The 19,201-nt window shown below is 42.1% G+C and overlaps 1 protein-coding gene across 8 annotated transcripts in view; it reads right to left on the reverse strand.

Moving 5' to 3' along the window:
- The window catches only part of SCAPER (S-phase cyclin A associated protein in the ER), a 539,097-nt gene that overhangs the window by 27,954 nt on the left and 491,942 nt on the right, over positions 1 to 19,201 (reverse strand). For all 8 annotated transcript variants that reach the window (XM_064570081.1, XM_064570083.1, XM_064570082.1 and 5 more), the window contains 2 exons: positions 15,223 to 15,460; positions 9,618 to 9,767 (listed from right to left, as the gene is read on the reverse strand). In XM_064570081.1, coding sequence (XP_064426151.1) covers positions 9,618 to 9,767; positions 15,223 to 15,460 — 388 coding nt within the window. The remainder of the gene's footprint in view (positions 1 to 9,617; positions 9,768 to 15,222; positions 15,461 to 19,201) is intronic.

Here is a 19,201-nt window from a genome sequence, read left to right on the forward strand (position 1 = left end):
AACAACCATTCTGTACTCAGAAACTATTCTGTTTTTCACTTTCACTACAGTAGTCAATGAACTAAATGAGATATTCAACACTTTACTATAAAATAGGCTTTGTGTTAGATGATTTTACCCAACTGTAGGCTACCGTAAGTGTTCTGAGCATGCTGAAGGTAGGTGAGTTGTATCAAGTGCACTTTCCACTTAAGATATTTTCAACTTATGATGGGTTTATTGGGACGTAACCCCAGCGTAAGTAGAGGAAGACCCATCACGTTAAGGGTATAAACCAGGACATCAGTGTATGTGCACTATGATCTCAGCTATGTAAAATACGCATAGTGGGGTGGCGGGGGGTGTGAAATGGGTGAGGTGGTCCTAAGGCACAAACTTCCAGTTAAAAGATAAATAAGTTCTGGAGACGTAATGTACAGCATGATGACTAGCACTGTATCATACATTTGAAAATTGCTAAGATAGTCGATCTTAAAAGTTCTCACCACAAGAAAAAAATCTGTAACTTTGTGAAGTGATGGATGTTAACTAAACTTACTATGGTAATAATTTTGTATAATGTGCATATATCAAATTATCAGTTTGCACCCTAAAATGAATACAATGTTATATGTCAATTATATCTCAATGAAACTGGAAAAAATATTCATAGAAAAGGGACTGCAAGGGAACTTGCCAACATGGTAACAGTGGCTATCTCAGATGGTGACCTCAGGAGTAACTGTGATTCCGTCTTCTCTGCACTTGCCTGTCTTTTTCATGATGAGTAAGGAATACGTTTGTAATGAGAAAAAGAAAAACAAACTTCTAAGGGACAATAAAATGCAAATTTAGTAGGTTGAATGAATATACATGGAGAAAAGAAAATCACATAGGAGATTTCCCTCAGCTTTCCTTCCCTGAGCAGCTTGTAAGAGACTCATGAACCTGCTGGGCCTGGTGCACGGAAAGGACAAAGCACCAGTACCTGGGGGTGCTAGCAAGGGGAGAGCACTGCCAGAATGCTCCCAGGGCATGTGTGGGGGGCAGGGGGGGTGGCAGTGGTGAAAAAGATCTACCCTCCTGGCAACAGTGCCTGAAAAAGGGGAACTTTTCCATTTATGACGCTTGTTCTGGTAAGGGTCCACATTTTCTATATTTTATTTTATTTTACTTATTTATTTTTTTTTAAAGATTTTATTTATTTATTTTAGAGACAGAGCACAAGAGGGGGGAGCGGGAGCGGGAGAAGCAGACTCCCTGCTGAGCAGGGAGCCCCCCACGCGGGACTCGATCCCGGGACTCCAGGATCATGACCTGAGCTGAAGGCAGTTGCTTAACCAACTGAGCCACCCAGGCGCCCCCCACATTTTCTATATTTTAATCATGGAAATCTTTCTAGAATGGACTGCATGTTCCTCAACCTTCTTAAAAGGGAATTCAGAGAACATATATTTTGCCTCCATGCTCATTCAGAGTTAGCACTGAGGACATTAAGAATCTTCTTGGAGAGAGGGAGCAAGATGGCGGAGGAGTAGGAGACCTGGATTTCGTCTCCTCTCAGGAATTCAGCTGGATAGGGATCAAACCATTCTGAACACCTACAAACCCAACAGGAGATCAAAGAAAAGAAGAGCAACAACTTTCTGAACAGAAAAGCGACCACTTTCTGAAAGGTAGGACGTGCGGAGAAGTGAATCCGAGGCGATATTCGGGAGGATAGACGGCGGGGGAGGGGCCTCCGTCGGCCGCTTCTGGCAAGTGATTGAGCCGCGGAGCACAAAATCGGAACTTTTAAAAGTCTGCTCCGCCGAGGGACGTCACTCTGGTGGCTAAGCGGGGGGTGGAACCCTCCGGGACAGTGTGGTCTCAGGACCCTCGGGGTCACAGAAGGACCGGGGGTGCCTGAGGGCGGCAGAGCTCCCAGGTATCAGAGCAGGGAAGCCGGCTGCAGAGGCGGAGCCCAGGCGCGGGCTCTCAGCTCGGGGTGGCCATAAACTGTGATCCGCGGCCCAGTCGGGCCCCTGCTCCTCCAGCAGGGACCCAACAAGCGGCAGAGCAGGGAGACTCACCTTCCTCCCCCGGGAGGAGCCGCGCGGGAGGGCACCGCAGGGATCTGCTGGGTTTGGAGACTCCAGACCGGGTCGGGTGCCAGAGATAGAAACGCGCGGTCACAGGCCGGTTGAGCATGGAGTGCAGCCGGAGACCGGGGAGACGGGAGTGACTGACGGCTTTTCTCTGGGGGCTCACTGAGGAGCGGGCCCGAGTTCTCGGCTCCTCTGGGGCAGAGATTGGGAGGCCGCCATTTTCACGCTCCGCCTCCAAAGCTGTACGGAAAGCTCGCAGGGAACAAAAGCCCCGGAGAGCAAACCTGAGCAGATGACTTAGCCGGGAGGGGGCAAGGGCGGGGCACTTCCGCCTCCGGCAGAGACATTTGGAAACCACGGCAACAGGCCCCTCCCCAGAAGATCAGTGAGAACAGCCAGCCAAGACCAAGTTTACCGATCAATGAGAACGGCAGAACTCCAGCGCTAGGGGAATACTGCACATAGAATTCACGGCTTTTTTACCATGATTCCTTAGTCTTTTAAAGTTAATTTTTTTTTTTAACTGTCTTTTTGTATTTTTATTTCTTTTTGAATTTTTCTTTTTCCCTTTTTCAAACAACATCTTATCAATCCCTTTTTTTAAAAAAAAAACATTTTTATTTTTCATTTTTAGAGTCATATTCTATCCCTTCATAGTAGTTACCCATATTTTTGGCTTATATATATATAAGTTGTTCTCTCTTTAAAATTTTGAGATAGTTTCTTCTAACAGATTAAAATATACCCTAAATCTCTAGTATATGGTGTTTTCTATTCCCCTGCCTGATCACATCCTCTCCCTTTTTTTTTCTTTTTCTTTTCTCTTTTTTTAAATCTTCTTCTTTCTTTTTCAAACAACTTCTTATCAATTCCTTTTATAAAATTTTTTATAATTTCCATTTTTACAGTCATTTTCTATCCCTTCATCATATCAACCCTTATTTTTGTACATATATCTTTTTCTTTCTTTAAAATTTTGGGAGACACTTTCTTCTAAAAGACCAAAACACACCCCAAATCTAGTGTGTGGCACTGATCTATATACCATATAGATCATATTTGATCACATTCTGGTTTTTCTTTTGTTGTTGTTGTTTTGTTTTGTTTGTTTTTGTTTTTATCTTTATCTTTTTCTTTTTTTTTCTTTTTCTTTTTTCTCTCTTTCCCCTTCTTATCCCACTGCTTCAGGTCTTTTCTGATTTGTTTAGAGTATATTTTCTGGGGACGTGGTTACTCTGCTAGCATTTTGTTCTCTCATTAATCTATTCTCCTCTGCACAAAATGACGAGACGGAAAAAATCACCTCAACAAAAAGAACAAGAGGCAGTACCGACTGCCAGGGACCTACTCAATACGGACATTAGTACGATGTCAGATCTAGAGTTCAGAATCATCACTTTAAAGATACTAGCTGGGCTTGAAAAAAATATGGAAGTTATTAGAGAAACTCTTTCTGGAGAAGTAAAAGAGCTAAAATCCAACCAAGTAGAAATCAAAAAGGCTATTAATGAGGTGCAATCAAAATTGGGGGCGCTAACTGCTAGAATAAATGAGGCAGAAGAGAGAATCAGTAATATAGAAGATGAAATGCTGGAAAATAAAGAAGCTGAGAAAAAGAGAGAGAAACAACTACTGGATCATGAGGGCAGAATTCGAGAGATAAGCGATACCATAAGACGAAACAACATTAGAATAATTGGGATCCCAGAAGAAGAAGAAAGAGAGAGAGGGGCAGAAGGTATAATGGAGCAAATTATAGCAGAGAACTTCCCTAATTTGGGGAAAGAAACAGGCATGAAAATCCAGGAAGCACAGAGAACCCCTCTCAAAATCAATAAAAATAGGTCAACTCCCCGACATCTAATAGTAAAACTTACGAGTCTCAGAGACAAAGAGAAAATCCTGAAAGCAGCTCGGGAGAAGAGATATGTAACCTACAATGGTAGAAACATTAGATTGGCAACAGACCTATCCACAGAGACCTGGCAGGCCAGAAAGGACTGGCAGGATATATTCAGAGCACTAAATGAGAAAAATATGCAGCCAAGAATACTCTATCCAGCTAGGCTGTCATTGAAAATTGAAGGAGAGATAAAAAGCTTCCAGGACAAACAAAAACTAAAGGAATTTGCAAACACAAAACCAGCCCTACAGGAAATCTTGAAAGGGGTCCTCTAAGCAAAGAGAGACCCTAAAAGCAACATAGACCAGAAAGGAACACAGACAATATACGGTAACAGTCACCTTACAGGCAATACAATGGCACTAAATTCCTATCTTTCAATAGTTACCTTGAATGTAAATGGGCTAAATGCCCCAATCAAAAGACACAGGCTAACAGACTGGATTAAAAAACAAGATCCATCGATATGCTGTCTGCAAGAGACTCATTTTAGACCCAAAGACACCCCCAGATTGAAAGTGAGGGGGTGGAAAACCATTTACCATGCTAATGGACACCAAAAGAAAGCTGGGGTGGCAATCCTTATATCAGACAAATTAGATTTTAAACCAAAGACTGTAATAAGAGATGAGGAAGGACACTATATCATACTTAAAGGATCTATCCAACAAGAAGATCTAACAATTGTAAATATCTATGCCCCTAACATGGGAGCAGCCAATTATATAAGGCAATTAATAACAAAAGCAAAGAAACACATTGACAACAATACAATAATAGTGGGGGACATCCCCCTCACTGAAATGGACAGATCATCTAAGCAAAAGATCAACAAGGAAATAAAGACTTTAAATGACACACTGGACCAAATGGACTTCACAGACATATTCAGAACATTCCACCCCAAAGCAACGGAATACACATTCTTCTCTAGTGCCCATGGAACATTCTCCAGAATCGATCACATCCTAGGTCATAAATCAGGTCTCAACCGGTACCAAAAGATTGGGATCATTCCCTGCCTATTTTCAGACCACAGTGCTTTGAAACTAGAACTCAATCCCAAGAGGAAAGTCGGAAAGAACTCAAATACATGGAGGCTAAAGAGCATCCTACTGAAGAATGAATGGGTCAACCAGGAAATTAAAGAAGAATTAAAAAAATACATGGAAACCAATGAAAATGAAAACACAACTGTTCAAAATCTTTGGGATGCAGCAAAGGCAGTCCTAAGAGGAAAGTATATAGCAATACAAGCCTTTCTCAAGAAACAAGAAAGGTCTCAAGTACACAACCTAACCCTACACCTAAAGGAGCTGGAGAAAGAACAGCAAATAAAGCCTAAACCCAGCAGGAGAAGAGAAATCATAAAGATCAGAGCAGAAATCAAAAAATAGAAACTAAAAGAACAGTAGAACAGATCAACGAAACTAGGAGCTGGTTCTTTGAAAGAATTAACAAGATTGATAAACCCCTGGCCAGACTTATCAAAAAGAGAAGAGAAATGACCCAAATCAACAAAATCATGAATGAAAGAGGAGAGATCACAACCAACACCAAAGAAATACAAACAATTATAAGAACATATTATGAGCAACTCTATGCCAGCAAATTAGATAACCTGGAAGAGATGGATGCATTCCTAGAGATGTATCAACTACCAAAACTGAACCAGGATGAAATAGAAAACCTGAACAGACCTATAACCACTAAGGAAATTGAAGCAGTCATAAAAAATCTCCCAACAAACAAAAGCCCAGGGCCAGATGGCTTCCCAGGGGAATTCTACCAAACATTTCAAGAAGAATTAATACCTATTCTTCTGAAACTGTTCCAAAAAATCGAAACGGAAGGAAAACTTCCAAACTCATTTTATGAGGCCAGCATTACCTTGATCCCCAAACCAGACAAAGACCCCATCAAAAAGGAGAATTACAGACCAATATCCCTGATGAACATGGATGCAAAAATTCTCACCAAAATACTAGCCAATAGGATCCAACAGTACATTAAAAGGATTATTCACCATGACCAAGTGGGATTTATCCCTGGGCTGCAAGGTTGGTTCAACATCCGCAAATCAATCAATGTGATACAGTACATTAACAAAGGAAAGAACAAGAATCATATGATCCTCTCAATAGATGCAGAAAAAGCTTTTGACAAAGTACAGCATCCTTTCTTGATCAAAACTCTTCAGAGTATAGGGATAGAGGGTACATACCTCAATATCATAAAAGCCATCTATGAAAAACCTACAGCAAATATTATTCTCAATGGGGAAAAACTGAGAGCTTTCCCCCTAAGGTCAGGAACGCGGCAGGGATGTCCACTATCACCACTGCTATTCAACATAGTATTGGAAGTCCTAGCCACAGCAATCAGACAACAAAAAGAAATCAAAGGCATCCAAATTGGCAAAGAAGAAGTCAAACTCTCACTCTTTGCAGATGATATGATACTTTATGTGGAAAACCCAAAAGACTCCACCCCAAAACTGCTAGAACTCATACAGGAATTCAGTAAAGTGGCAGGATATAAAATCAATGCACAGAAGTCAGTGGCATTCCTATACACCAACAACAAGACAGAAGAAAGAGAAATTAAGGAGTCGATCCTATTTACAATTGCACCCAAAACCATAAGATACCTAGGAATAAATCTAACCAAAGAGACAAAGGATCTTTACTCAGAAAACTATAAAATACTCATGAAAGAAATTGAGGAAGACACAAAGAAATGGAAAAACGTTCCATGCTCATGGATTGGAAGAACAAATATTGTGAAGATGTCAATGCTACCTAGAGCAATCTACACATTCAATGCAATCCCCATCAAAATACCATCCACTTTTTTCAAAGAAATGGAACAAATAATCCTAAAATTTGTATGGAACCAGAAAAGACCCCGCATAGCCAGAGGAATATTGAAAAAGAAAAGCAAAGCCGGTGGCATCACAATTCCGGACTTCAAGCTCTATTACAAAGCTGTCATCATCAAGACAGCATGGTACTGGCACAAAAACAGACACATAGATCAATGGAACAGAATAGAGAGCCCAGAAATGGACCCTCAACTCTATGGTCAACTAATCTTCGACAAAGCAGGAAAGAATGTCCAATGGAACAAAGACAGTCTCTTCAACAAATGGTGTTGGGAAAATTGGATAGACACATGCAGAAGAATGAAACTGGACCACTTCCTTACACCACACACAAAAATAGACTCCAAATGGCTGAAAGACCTCAATGTGAGACAGGAGTCCATCAAAATCCTAAAGGAGAACACAGGCAACAACCTCTTTGACCTCAGCCGAAGCAACTTCTTCCTAGAAACATCGCCAAAGGCAAGGGAAGCAAGGGCAAAAATGAACTATTGGGACTTCATCAAGATAAAAAGCTTTTGCAAAGCAAAGGAAACAGTTAAGAAAACCAAAAGACAACCGACAGAATGGGAGAAGATATTTGCAAATGACATATCAGATAAAGGGCTAGTATCCAAAATCTATAAAGAACTCATCAAACTCAACACCCAAAGAACAAAGAATCCAATTAAGAAATGGGCAGAAGACATGAACAGACATTTTTCCAAAGAAGACATCCAAATGGCCAACAGACACATGAAAAAGTGCTCAATATCGCTCGGCATCAGGGAAATCCAAATCAAAACCTCAATGAGGTATCACCTCACACCAGTCAGAATGGCTAAAATTAACAAGTCAGGAAACGACAGATGTTGGCGGGGATGCGGAGGAAGGGGAACCCTCCTACACTGTTGGTGGGAATGCAAACTGGTGCAGCCACTCTGGAAAACTGTATGGAGGTTCCTCAAAAAGTTGAAAATAGAGCTACCATATGATCCAGCAATTGCACTACTGGGTATTTACCCCAAAGATACAAAAGTAGGGATCCGAAGGGGTACGTGCACCCCGATGTTTATAGCAGCAATGTCCACAATAGCCAAACTGTGGAAAGAGCCAAGATGTCCATCGACAGATGAATGGATAAAGAAGATGTGGTATATATATACAATGGAATATTATGCAGCCATCAAAAGGAATGAGATATTGCCATTTGCAACAACGTGGATGGAACTGGAGGGTATTATGTTGAGTGAAATAAGTCAAACAGAGAAAGACATGTATCATATGATCTCACTGATATGAGGAATTCTTAATCGCAGGAAACAAACTGAGTGTTGTTGGAGTGGGGGGTGGGGTGGGAGGGATGGGGTGACTGGGTGATAGACACTGGGGAGTGTATGTGCTCTGGTAAGCGCTGTGAATTGTGCAAGACTGTTGAATCTCAGATCTGTACCTCTGAAACAAATAATGCAATATATGTTAAGAAAAAAAAAAGAAGAAGAAGAAGAAGAAGGTAGCAGGAGGGGAAGAATGAAGCGGGGGAAATCGGAGGGGTAGACGAACCATGAGAGACGATGGACTCTGAAAAACAAACAGGGTTCTAGAGGGGACGGGGGTGGGAGGATGGGTTAGCCTGGTGGTGGGTATTTAGGAGGGCACATTCTGCATGGAGCACTGGGTGTTGTGCACAAACAATGAATCATGGAACACTTCATCTAAAACTAATGTTGTAATGTAAGGGGATTAACATAAGAATAAAAAAATTAAAAAAAAAAAAAAAAAGAATCTTCTTGGAAATAAAATACAGGGTTTAGTGTCCCTTTGAACCCAGATGACTGCTATTTCTGAGTTTGGGGACCTGCCTTATTTTCTTCTTTCCTCTTTCTCCTTATTAAATAAACAGTTTCAGCTCGTAGTGTGCAGCTTCTCACCTTGTACTTGGTTCTGTCACTATAACCAACTCCTGTCCTTCTCCTGCCCTAGTCTAGTTTGCTGTAGGCTAAACAGACCTAATAAGTACGCTTGTTAGAGATTTGCCTAAAATAAACTTACTAATTTGGAGTGAGGGTTAAGGGTTGTCCAGAAGCTTTTTTCTCAGCTATAATCCATACAGTTAAGGTTGCAGAAGGCTTTGGATAAATGAGGCTGTCAGGATCTACTATCTGATATGTTAGTTATGCCATTACTCTGGTTTTAAAAATAAAAAGAAATAAAGTGCTCATTACTATTATTAATTTTTTTTTTTTTTTACAAAATCGGTAACACAAGTCTTCCCAACTTCTTAAAGCAGCAGAACCCTATTAACAAATAGAACTCTTGCTTGGAAACCACATCATCCAAACAGTTAAAAGCAAAACTACTCTGGGTGACTCAAGGGGAAGAAGCCCAAGTCCCACCTTCTCAGGCCCCCCTCCAACACCACCTGACAGCCCCTAAGCACCCCTAAGTAACCCAAGCTGAAAGATGCAATCTACCTGATCAAAACAAAACAAATATATGGATGGAACATCAGAACCTATGTGGTAAGGGTGTGATACTTCTGTGTAGTGAATGTTTTATTAAAAATATTTTATTTTTATAGCTCTAAGAGGAGGCCTTGGTGCTAATCTAGTGCTGATCACACCTCTTCGGATAGAATAAGTCAGAGACCTGTCCCTGGAGCCTGGTTAAAGTGCCTCACACAGGACAGATGGGTTCCAGCACGGGAGCCTGCCTTTTCTCACTCCAATACCTCACACTCTCAGGATTGGGGGAGCAGTCTAAGGAAGTGTCCGGGGCCTCTTACCTGGTTATCTGGGTGGTTGACAGTGAAGTAGCCCACACAGACGATGACCTCATGAAGGAGGCTTTCACAGGAGACTTGGCTGCAGTGGCCCAGTAGAGAGCTGGCGATGTGCCGGAATGCAAGGGACAAGCCCTCTGCCCCTACAATAGACTGACGAAGACAAGGAGCAGTTAGAACTCCTCAGCCCGGGGAGAGGCAGGGCTGCAAATCACAAAGCAAGACTGGACCCTGTGCACTTTCTGCTATGGTGCAGGAAAAGCACAGGAAATTTCTTTCTTTCTTTTTTTTTTTTTTTTTAAGATTTTATTTATTTATTTGACAGAGAGACACACAGGGAGAGAGGGAATACAAGCAGGGGGAGTGGGAGAGGGAGAAGCAGGCTTCCCGCCGAGCAGGGAGCCCGACGTGGGGCTCGATCCCAGGACCCTGGGATCATGACCTGAGCTGAAGGCAGACGCTTAACGACTGAGCCACCCAGGCGGCCCAGCACAGGAAATTTCTAGAGCACTATGTTTAATAGTTCAGTTTGGGGATTCCTGCTCTAATAAATGATCATAATAAATGCAACATTTAACCTGAAAAGAGACATGGAGAAATACTCCTGTGGATCAAGACACTATCCACCTAAAGCATGGTTATTTATTCCATTTGTAGTAGTTTTTCCTCATTGTACAAACAGTCTCACTGTAGAAAATGTGGAAAAATATAAATATTCTCCTGTGAATCTACCATTTAGCTAACTTCTAATACTTTTATTTTTTCCTGAAGCAGAAAACATTTTCTTGAACACAGGGATAAAACACAATTCTAATTATTTACTGATGTTCAAATAGGAAAGCAACATAAAAAACAACTGGTTATTATTCAAACAGCTCTAGAAACCCAACGTTCCCAAAAGAATGTTAAAAAACCAACACCCTGCCTCCCCCCAATAAAAACAAACCACGAAGCCCCCTCAACTGTGAGGCTTCTGGGATCCTTTCTCCAGACAGGCACAGAGCTGTTGCTGGTGGGCGACGCGGGAGGAGAGCCTGACTCTGTCTGTGAAGCCTGAAGCTTCTATTTAATAAACATGTCAAACAGACAGAGAGACAGGAGGGCAAAGGGGAGAGGCAAAGCCCACAGAATACACTCGCAGCCGACACTGGAATGAAGCACCCCTGCCAGCCTGTGGGAAAAGGCAGCATTTTAAACTCATCTCTTGATTCAAGGTCTTGGTGGGCTTGAACCAGGTCAGATATGTTGCAGCTTGGAAGTTGCAATGAATTCACTTTGCCTAACAGTGGTGAAACACAGTCCTGTTAGTGAGTATTGCTGAAATAAAATTACCACTAAATTTTAAGAGTGCCTTCTGTCTCAGTTTCATTGCCCTGAGACAAAATGTTTTTCAAGCCCCAAAGAGGCTTCATGAGAGCTTTGTTCCTTTAAATCAGGCAGTGACACCTTCTCAGCTCAGCCCTTATTTAATTAGTTCTGTCCAGCAGGCTGTGACCCAGTACCCTCTGTTTAACCTTCACTGATAAGAGCAGGTCAAGGGGCATGTAAGTTTGAATATAAAAATTAAACCAATTTTTCAAGGAAACTATATTTCCTTTTTAGCCAGAATTAATTGCCAAGTCAGTACATTGATTTGTTTCTTGAGACCACCTTCAATTGTAAAATCTGTCAAAGTGTATGCGATATACAATATCCGGGATCTCAAGGCCATCTGTGCCAATATGAATTCACAGTGAAATCAGACTCTTTGCTGAAGAGGGAAAAATATTTTGACAGCCTTATTAGTATACAATGAAATGGAACAAGCTAAGGAAATATTCTAATGGCTAACCTTTTGTTACTACTACATGATAGGTTCTCACGTGAAACGAGCACACGGGTTTATGGCTTTGCAGAAGTGTGGAGGGGCACTGGGGATGCAGCATTCAAAAGTCAACTTTCTGAATCAACATCTGCAAAAACAGTTTGGGCAAATTCTGCATCCACATTTCTTGAGGGCCTACTATATGCTAGCTAGCACAGTGCTTCTACATTATCTCATTTAACCCTCACACTTGTGAGGTAGGTGTTTTTAGTCTGTTTTACAGATGAGAAACTGAGTTCAAATGACTTGTCTAAGGTCATAAAACTTGGTAGTATAATGGCCCAAAGTCACATCAATCTGACTCCAGATCCAAAGGTTTGATGAGGATGCCTATTATAGCTCTGCATTCTTGTGATTCCTTGGTCCTCAAATGGTCAACATGTCTTACATTGTCTTATTTAACTCTTTAGCGGGTCAGACCATTTATCTCATTTCGATTTTATTCTTCAGTTCCTTTGATCCTCTCAGGCAATTCATAAATTGTCTCCCAGATTTTTCTGAGGTCAGACCCATGCTGTACCTAAAATCTCTTTTCCTGTCTTTTATAAACGTAGTTCCTAAGATATCACTTTTTTTTTAAAGATTTATTTATTTATTTGACAGAGAGAGACACAGCAAGAGAGGGAACACAAGCAGGGAGCCCGATGCGGGGCTTGATCCCAGGACCCTGGGATCATGACCTGAGCCGAAGGCAGACGCTTAACGACTGAGCCACCCAGGCGCCCCTAAAATCTCACTCATGCAAGTGGTCTTGATGAACTAGAACATGAGTGTCTCTGACCATATTCATCATAATAGTACTTTTCTCCCAAACTCACCCATTGCTTTATATGCAAATACTGTATATCTGTATTGTATTTACTTGAGCATTACATGCTTGATCAGATGTCCATCTACATCAATGTGGACGTTTTATTTTACATCTTACGTTTTACATCTTATGTTTTATTCTACATCTGTGTGGACGTTTTATTTTAGCTTGCTAAACAGAGTGCTGTGGTTCAAAAAAATGCCTATAAATCTTTGATAGTCCTCCCACTGAGAGGTGGGGCCTATTCCTTCTCCCGTTGAAGCTGGAAGGCTTATGACTGATTTAACCAAGAGTACGGTTGATATGTAGCTATACGACTTGTAAAAAGCAGGGTCATAAAAAGCCATGCAGTTTCTGTTTCTTTTGGAACATTTGTTTTCTGGAAGCTTCCTCTCAGGACACTCACTCAGAACCTAGACACCATGTTTTAAGCCCAAGTCACATAGAAAAGCCATATGTAGAGTCTTTGGCCAATAGTCCTTGGTGAACCTAGTCTTTAAGTCATCACAGGCATTAGGAGAGTGAAGGAGCCTCCAGTAATTTTAGCTCCCAGCTATCTGTGTCAACCTGCCCCTCCATTCCCCGACTTGTTGTTGGAGGCTCTCAGCTGAAGGCCTACATCATGGAGCAGTGACAAGCCACCCCTGTCTGAATTCTTGGCCCATAGAATCTGTGATCATAATAAAGTGGTTATTATCTAATAAGGTTTTTTTTTTAATGTATAAAAGTAACTGGAACAATAAGGTAATCGTTGGTAGATGTATTAGAGTACCCGATGCTAGAAATTCTGGGCATTTGGGTGCCCACATGTGCTGATGAGGAGTAAGAAAAAATGTGCTGGACCTTGAATATCAAAAGGATGGCAGGCAGGAGGAAGGTTCCTGCAGGCTTTCCTGGCCCATGCACTAGTTAAGGGGAAAAGAGTACCTGAGAATAATGTCTGGGGAGAGAATGAGAAACAATTATGGCCAAATGGACTAAGATAAAACAGGAGAGTCAGAACAGAGATTAAAAAAGAAGGAAAAAAAAAACAGGAAAGAAAGTTAAGAGAAATACAGAGCTGCATGAAGGACAGAGAGGAAAGAAGCAAATGTACTGGAGAACTGTTAGGAACCAGCCAAGAAAGACATTCTACTTGGGAGGCAGGATATTTGATTCTAAGAATGGCTTGAACACTCTTGAGTCACCCTGGTGTTTTCCCTGCTGCTTTTGACAAAAGTGGCTCAAGTAGGGAATACATTTCAGGCTGGACATAGCAAGGAGCTAGAGAGGAGAAATCTCGGTTTTTATGTTAGTTTGCCATGAAGGGCTCCAGAAATAAGCTTATGATTTTTCTAACATTATTGACCATTGTGCCTAAAGGCCACTAGGGGAGCAGGGCTGGTTGCGGTTCAGTGGTGCTCCTTTTGAGTGAGACTGAACAGGCTGTGACCTCACAGGAATGGTGTGGGGCGCGCATGGGTCTGGGCTCCCTGACACTCAACAGTGACTGATGGAATGGCTGACTTAATACAAGTGCTTTTGTTTATGATGTGGAGCACCCTGCAGCAAGTATGAATCCTGGTCAGAAAACCTATAACACCAGAAGCTAAGAGACAGTTTCAGATATTTCTTTTCATAATCCCTGGTGACAAAGGAAATCACTTTACTTGGACTAGCTGATGGGTAGACTGCTAGTCTCCATGTTCTGAAGCAAAAACTTAGTGTCTCCTGATTTCCAAGCTGTTTCCACACTGAACACGATGGGCTTGGTTCTTCATAAAACACAGGTGTTATGTTCAACCCAGAGGCATGAGCCACTGGCATTCTCTGGAGCAGACATCTCCTGTTTGAGGTGCACGTGCCTGCAGATTCTCAGAACTTTACAGATTATGTAGTTATCACCTAAGGCCAGTTCAAGTGCTTCGGAAACTGAAATGCATTAACCCTAAAGAGATTTCTGTTCTTATGATGGATAAACTAACTCTACAAAGTTGAAAGATATCGAATCCAATGATACAACTTACTCACTACTTTCCTGTTGTGAACAGAATGACAGGAAGACAAGAATTCCACATTTGTCATCAGCTACAAAACAAGCGTTTCTTCTATCTGGGAATGGCCAAAGCCCACCATTTTCATACATTTGTATCTCTATAACCTTTTTCCCTCTGAGCAAAGCAATTCATCTAAATTATGGGTTCATCATCTGCCAAGTTTGTTCCTTTTTTAATGAAATCGCTTGACAGTTAATAAACTGAAAGAGAAGTCTACTCCTTGGGGCTTGCTCTGTTCCAAAGGTTCAGTGTTTTTGAAAATTAAATTTCCTACATGAAAAAAATCTATTTCTAAGCTGACAGTCTGGTGTTATAGCATAAAGCAATTCTTCTTCCTTCAGCTATAAAAATTGAATTTATAGGGGTGTGCACATATAACTACACATGCACTTTACACTGGACACAAATCCGTTAAATCATCCACAGAAAGTCCTATCAACAAAACAATTTATCTAATTTTGGTTCTGTTTGTGTAAGAAACCAGGACTTTCCTTAATATTTAAAAGCTGATGGGATAATAATGCCTTTTCTATAAAGAAATTGAGACAAGATTTAGTAGTAGCAGAGTGGCACAGATTTCGGGGTTAGAAAATCATTGGTACCAGTCCTGGCAAAGCCACGTGTAACCTTGGGGAAATTACTTAACTGTCAGCATTTCCATCTGTAGAATGGGTATAATATTTTGCAGGACTATCATGAGAATAAATGAGAACGCATATGTAGAGCACCTAATACGGTTCCCAGAAGATAGCAGCTTTCTAAATGGTATGTATTGTGATTTCCTGTACTGTAGTTTATTCCTTATGTCCTAATCCAGGAGAAGAACCTCACACCATTGTCTATACTAAAATATGAACTCTTGGCTGGTTAGCACCAACAGTGACCAATGCTTGGTACCTGGAAAGCCAGCAGGTCCAGAGCGGCAAAACTGTTGAAGAGCTGTAAACTCTGAATGGCCACTTGGACCGTGTTCTGAGTGTAACTCTCCTTGGGATTGGCAGGGCTGGGGTCCGAGATGGTGCCGTGGAAGAGGACACAGTAGAGCATGTGCAGAACTCCAGCCAGGTCTGTGGCCTGCAGAGCAGCGGTCAGTCCTGTGGGATCCTGGCGATTATTGTCAAATATACTGTATGACCTGACAAAGAAACATTCAGCTGTTTAAGTCTACTCAAGAATGTGAGCATTTTTATAAGTCAAATGGAACAAGACAAGCAGACCGTTAAAAGCAAACCATCTGAGTTGCAAAGTAAGGTAACCAGAAACCTCGGGGAACGCACGCAGCCGGGAACACGGTGGCCGGGCCTGCCCTCCCTTGGGAGACCAGGCCGCTGTAGCAGTGGGCAGCTGAGCACTCCGCAGCCAGCGCTGAGGGCCCCCCTCCCCCCTCCCCCCCACCCGTGCTTTGTAGCCTAGGTAGGCTTGCTTCGTTTAGCTTCTAGATCTGGGCAAACTGGACAGAGTCCATGAGAGCTACTGGAACTCCGAAATACCATAGTTTCCTTTCGGAATATTCTCAGGGGAGGCAGCTACCAGGAAAGCGTGAGGCCTCAAAAACTCAGCAGCGTGTTGGTATCCTGTGGTAGGGAGACGCTTCACCTGCTCTTGAAAGCACAGGTCCATCATCAAGGAATACTGGCAGGATGGGTTGTAGGGGCCAGACTCCCAAGAACAAGCAAGTGCTAGACTAGCTTTATACAAACCACCATGAAGTCAGCTTAGTAACTGGCAGGCAGGGCTATGGGTGAACAAGAAGCAACGGCAGTGACAAATGAGTTCCTAAAGTCAATAGCAGAGCCAGCAAGGGTTTGCTAAATCCATCTCACTCCTGAACTCGGGTCTACATGAAGCATCTAGTGACCAGGAGCCTGCAGTTTTAGTAAATGTGGCTGCCAAGCATTCGTCCATCCTTTCTTCCCCTAGAAACTGCACCCAGATTTCTCTCTGAGAATGATCTCTCTCTCTCTCTCTCGTAACCAACGTGCTCCAGGTGGGGCCCCTCATCCTTCACTCTGATTCCAGGGCCTAAGGTACTAAAAGGCACACTTTATTTCTCTGGCGGTCCAGAACGGTTCAGGGGTGGCACCTGTCACAGTCAGAGCTCACAGAACCGACGGAGATCCCTTTGCTGAAATGCTTGGAAAGAAGCCCTCACTTTTTCTCCCCTGGGTTAGAATCTGAGAAGATGTAAAAGGTTTACAGCTGCTACAGCCGCATGTTTACACAAAACCTCAGGTCTCCACGCCCTTCCTCGTGGGTCAGTTGTCTCCTTTCATGGACACATTCTTTTTTCCTCTGGAAGAGAAGTTACAAGTCCCTGCTCAGTGTCTTCCTTTATGATAGATACTCTTCCCTATTTTTATTTTATTTTATTTTTTTTTAATTTTTGTTATTTATTTATTTGAGAGAGAGAATGAGAGAGAGAGAGAGCATGAGAGGGCGGAGGGTCAGAGGGAGAAGCAGACTCCCCGCCGAGCAGGGAGCCCGATGCGGGACTCGATCCTGGGACTCCAGGATCATGACCTGAGCCGAAGGCAGTCGCTTAACCAACTGAGCCACCCAGGCGCCCCAATACTCTTCCCTATTTTTAACATGAATACAGGTCCTCACTGTGCCCACCCCACAGCTTTTTTTGTTGTTGTTCCTTTCAGATGGAATCTGGAATGTGAGAGGGGCATTAAAGATCTACGCTAATCTCATCCACTTGCCCAGAAACACTCGGGAGATGGCACTAATAAGAATTCAGAAGTGCTGGCTGGCAAGTTTCTGGTCTCTTGTCTAGTTTTCTAATTCGCTACTAGTTTCATCAAAGTAGAGCTTTATTCATAACCATGGTAAGCATTTATTTCTTGAATGTGGACTATTTCGGATACTGCTAAGGATGTGAGATGACATCATACACCTTATTCTCTTCTCAAGAAAGCAGCTCTCGGGAAACACTGTCATCTCATTGCCCTCTAACAGGGTTTGCTAAGTCCGTTCACATCTTTTACCTCATCTCACTCTTAGTTTTTCAAAGTTGGGAGGGAAGGTGTTGCTCCCCCTCGATGCACCCACCAAGATTAGTTGAGACGCTCTAGGTCATACACATTTATCAGTGGCAAAGGCAAGGGAACCACAAGGACTTGCAACTCTTTAAGGGCAGTGCTTTGTCTGAGGACCAAAACATCCAGAGTAACCAGGAGGTGACTTCTTTTCTTTCCATCCCTTCTCTTAAGTCAAATCTTGGGGTTAACGGAACACTGTTAAAGTACAGGGAGACTGTAATGTGATCCTGTATCATCACGGAGAGATATTTTTTGTCTTATGGGACAAATCAAGAAATGACATTTATTTGCTTACAGGAACACCTGAACCTTTACACAAACTCTGTTAGCTAATGTCAGTTGGCCCTTCCTTCTTTCCTTTCTTCCACTGTAGCCCTAAGAGCTTGGGGTCAGACCCTGACTAGACACATGAGTAGAGATTAATGTGTCTGACTTTATTATAAAGGTTCCCAAAAGGGGTCTGTGTTTGCTTAACACTAACTGCCTTTTATTTTTTTTTTGAAGCCTTAGTTGATATTTATTTATTATTATTATTTTAAATTAACATATAATGTATTTGTTTCAGGGGTACAGGTCTGTGATTCAGCAGTCTTAAATAATTCACAGCGCTCACCATAGCACATATCCTCCCCAGTGTCCATCACCCAGCTGCCCCATCCCTCCCACGCCCCTCCACTCCAGCAAACCTCAGTTTGTTTCCTGAGATTAAGAGTCTCTTATGGTTTGTTTCCCCTCTCTGGTTTCGTCTTGTTTCATTTTTCCTGCCCTTCCCCTGTGATCCTCTGTCTTGTTTTTCAAATTACACATATCAGTGAGATCATATGAGAATTGTCTTTCTGATTGACTTATTTCGTTTAGCATAATACCCTCTAGTTCCATCCACATCATTGCACATGGCAAGCTTTCGTTTTTTTGATGGCTGCATTAATATTCCATTGTGTGTGTGTATATGTGTGTATATGTACACATATATGTGTATATATATATATACACACACACCACATCTTCTTTATCCATTCATCTGTTGATGGACATCTGGGCTCTTTCCAAAGTTTGGCTATTGTGGATATTGCTGCTATAAACATTGGGGTGCAGGTGCCCGTTTGGATTACTACATTTGTATCTTTGGGATAAATATCCAGTAGTGCAATTGCTGGGTCATAGGGTAGCTCTATTTTCAACTTCTTGAGGAACCTCCATACTGTTTTCCAGAGTGGCTGCACCACTTTGCATTCCCACCAACAGTGTAGGAGGGTTCCCCTTTCTCCACATCCTCACCAACATCTGTTATTTCCTGACTTGTTAATTTTAACCATTCTGACTGGTGTGAGGTGGTATTTCATTGAGGTTTTGATTTGGATTTCCCTGATGCCGAGTGATGTTCAGCAGTTTTTCATGTGTCTGTTGGCCATATGGATGTCTTCTTTGCAGAAATGTCTGTTCATATCTTCTGCCCATTTCTTGATTGGATTATTTGTTCTGTGGGTGTTGAGTTTGAGTTCTTTATAGATCTTGGATACTAGCCCTTTATCTGAAATGTCATTTGCAAATATCTTCTCCCATTCTGTCTGTTGTCTTTTGGTTTTGTTGACTGTTTCCTTTGCTGTACAAAAGCTTTTTATCTTGATGAGATCCCAATAGTTCATTTTTGCCCTTGCTTCCCTTGCCTCTGGCGATGTTTCTAGGAAGAAGTTGCTGTGGCTGAGGTCGAAGAGGTTGCTGCCTGTGTTCCCCTCAAGGATTTTGATGGATTCCTGTTTCACATTTAGGTCTTTCATCCATTTTGAGTATTTTTGTGTGTGGTGTAAGGAAATGGTCCAGTTTCATTCTTC

This window comes from Mirounga angustirostris, unplaced genomic scaffold (genome assembly GCF_029215605.1).
Source record: "Mirounga angustirostris isolate CCGP_5_RB_7025 unplaced genomic scaffold, mMirAng1.0.hap1 SCAF_9, whole genome shotgun sequence".
NCBI classification, from domain to species: Eukaryota; Metazoa; Chordata; class Mammalia; order Carnivora; family Phocidae; genus Mirounga; species Mirounga angustirostris.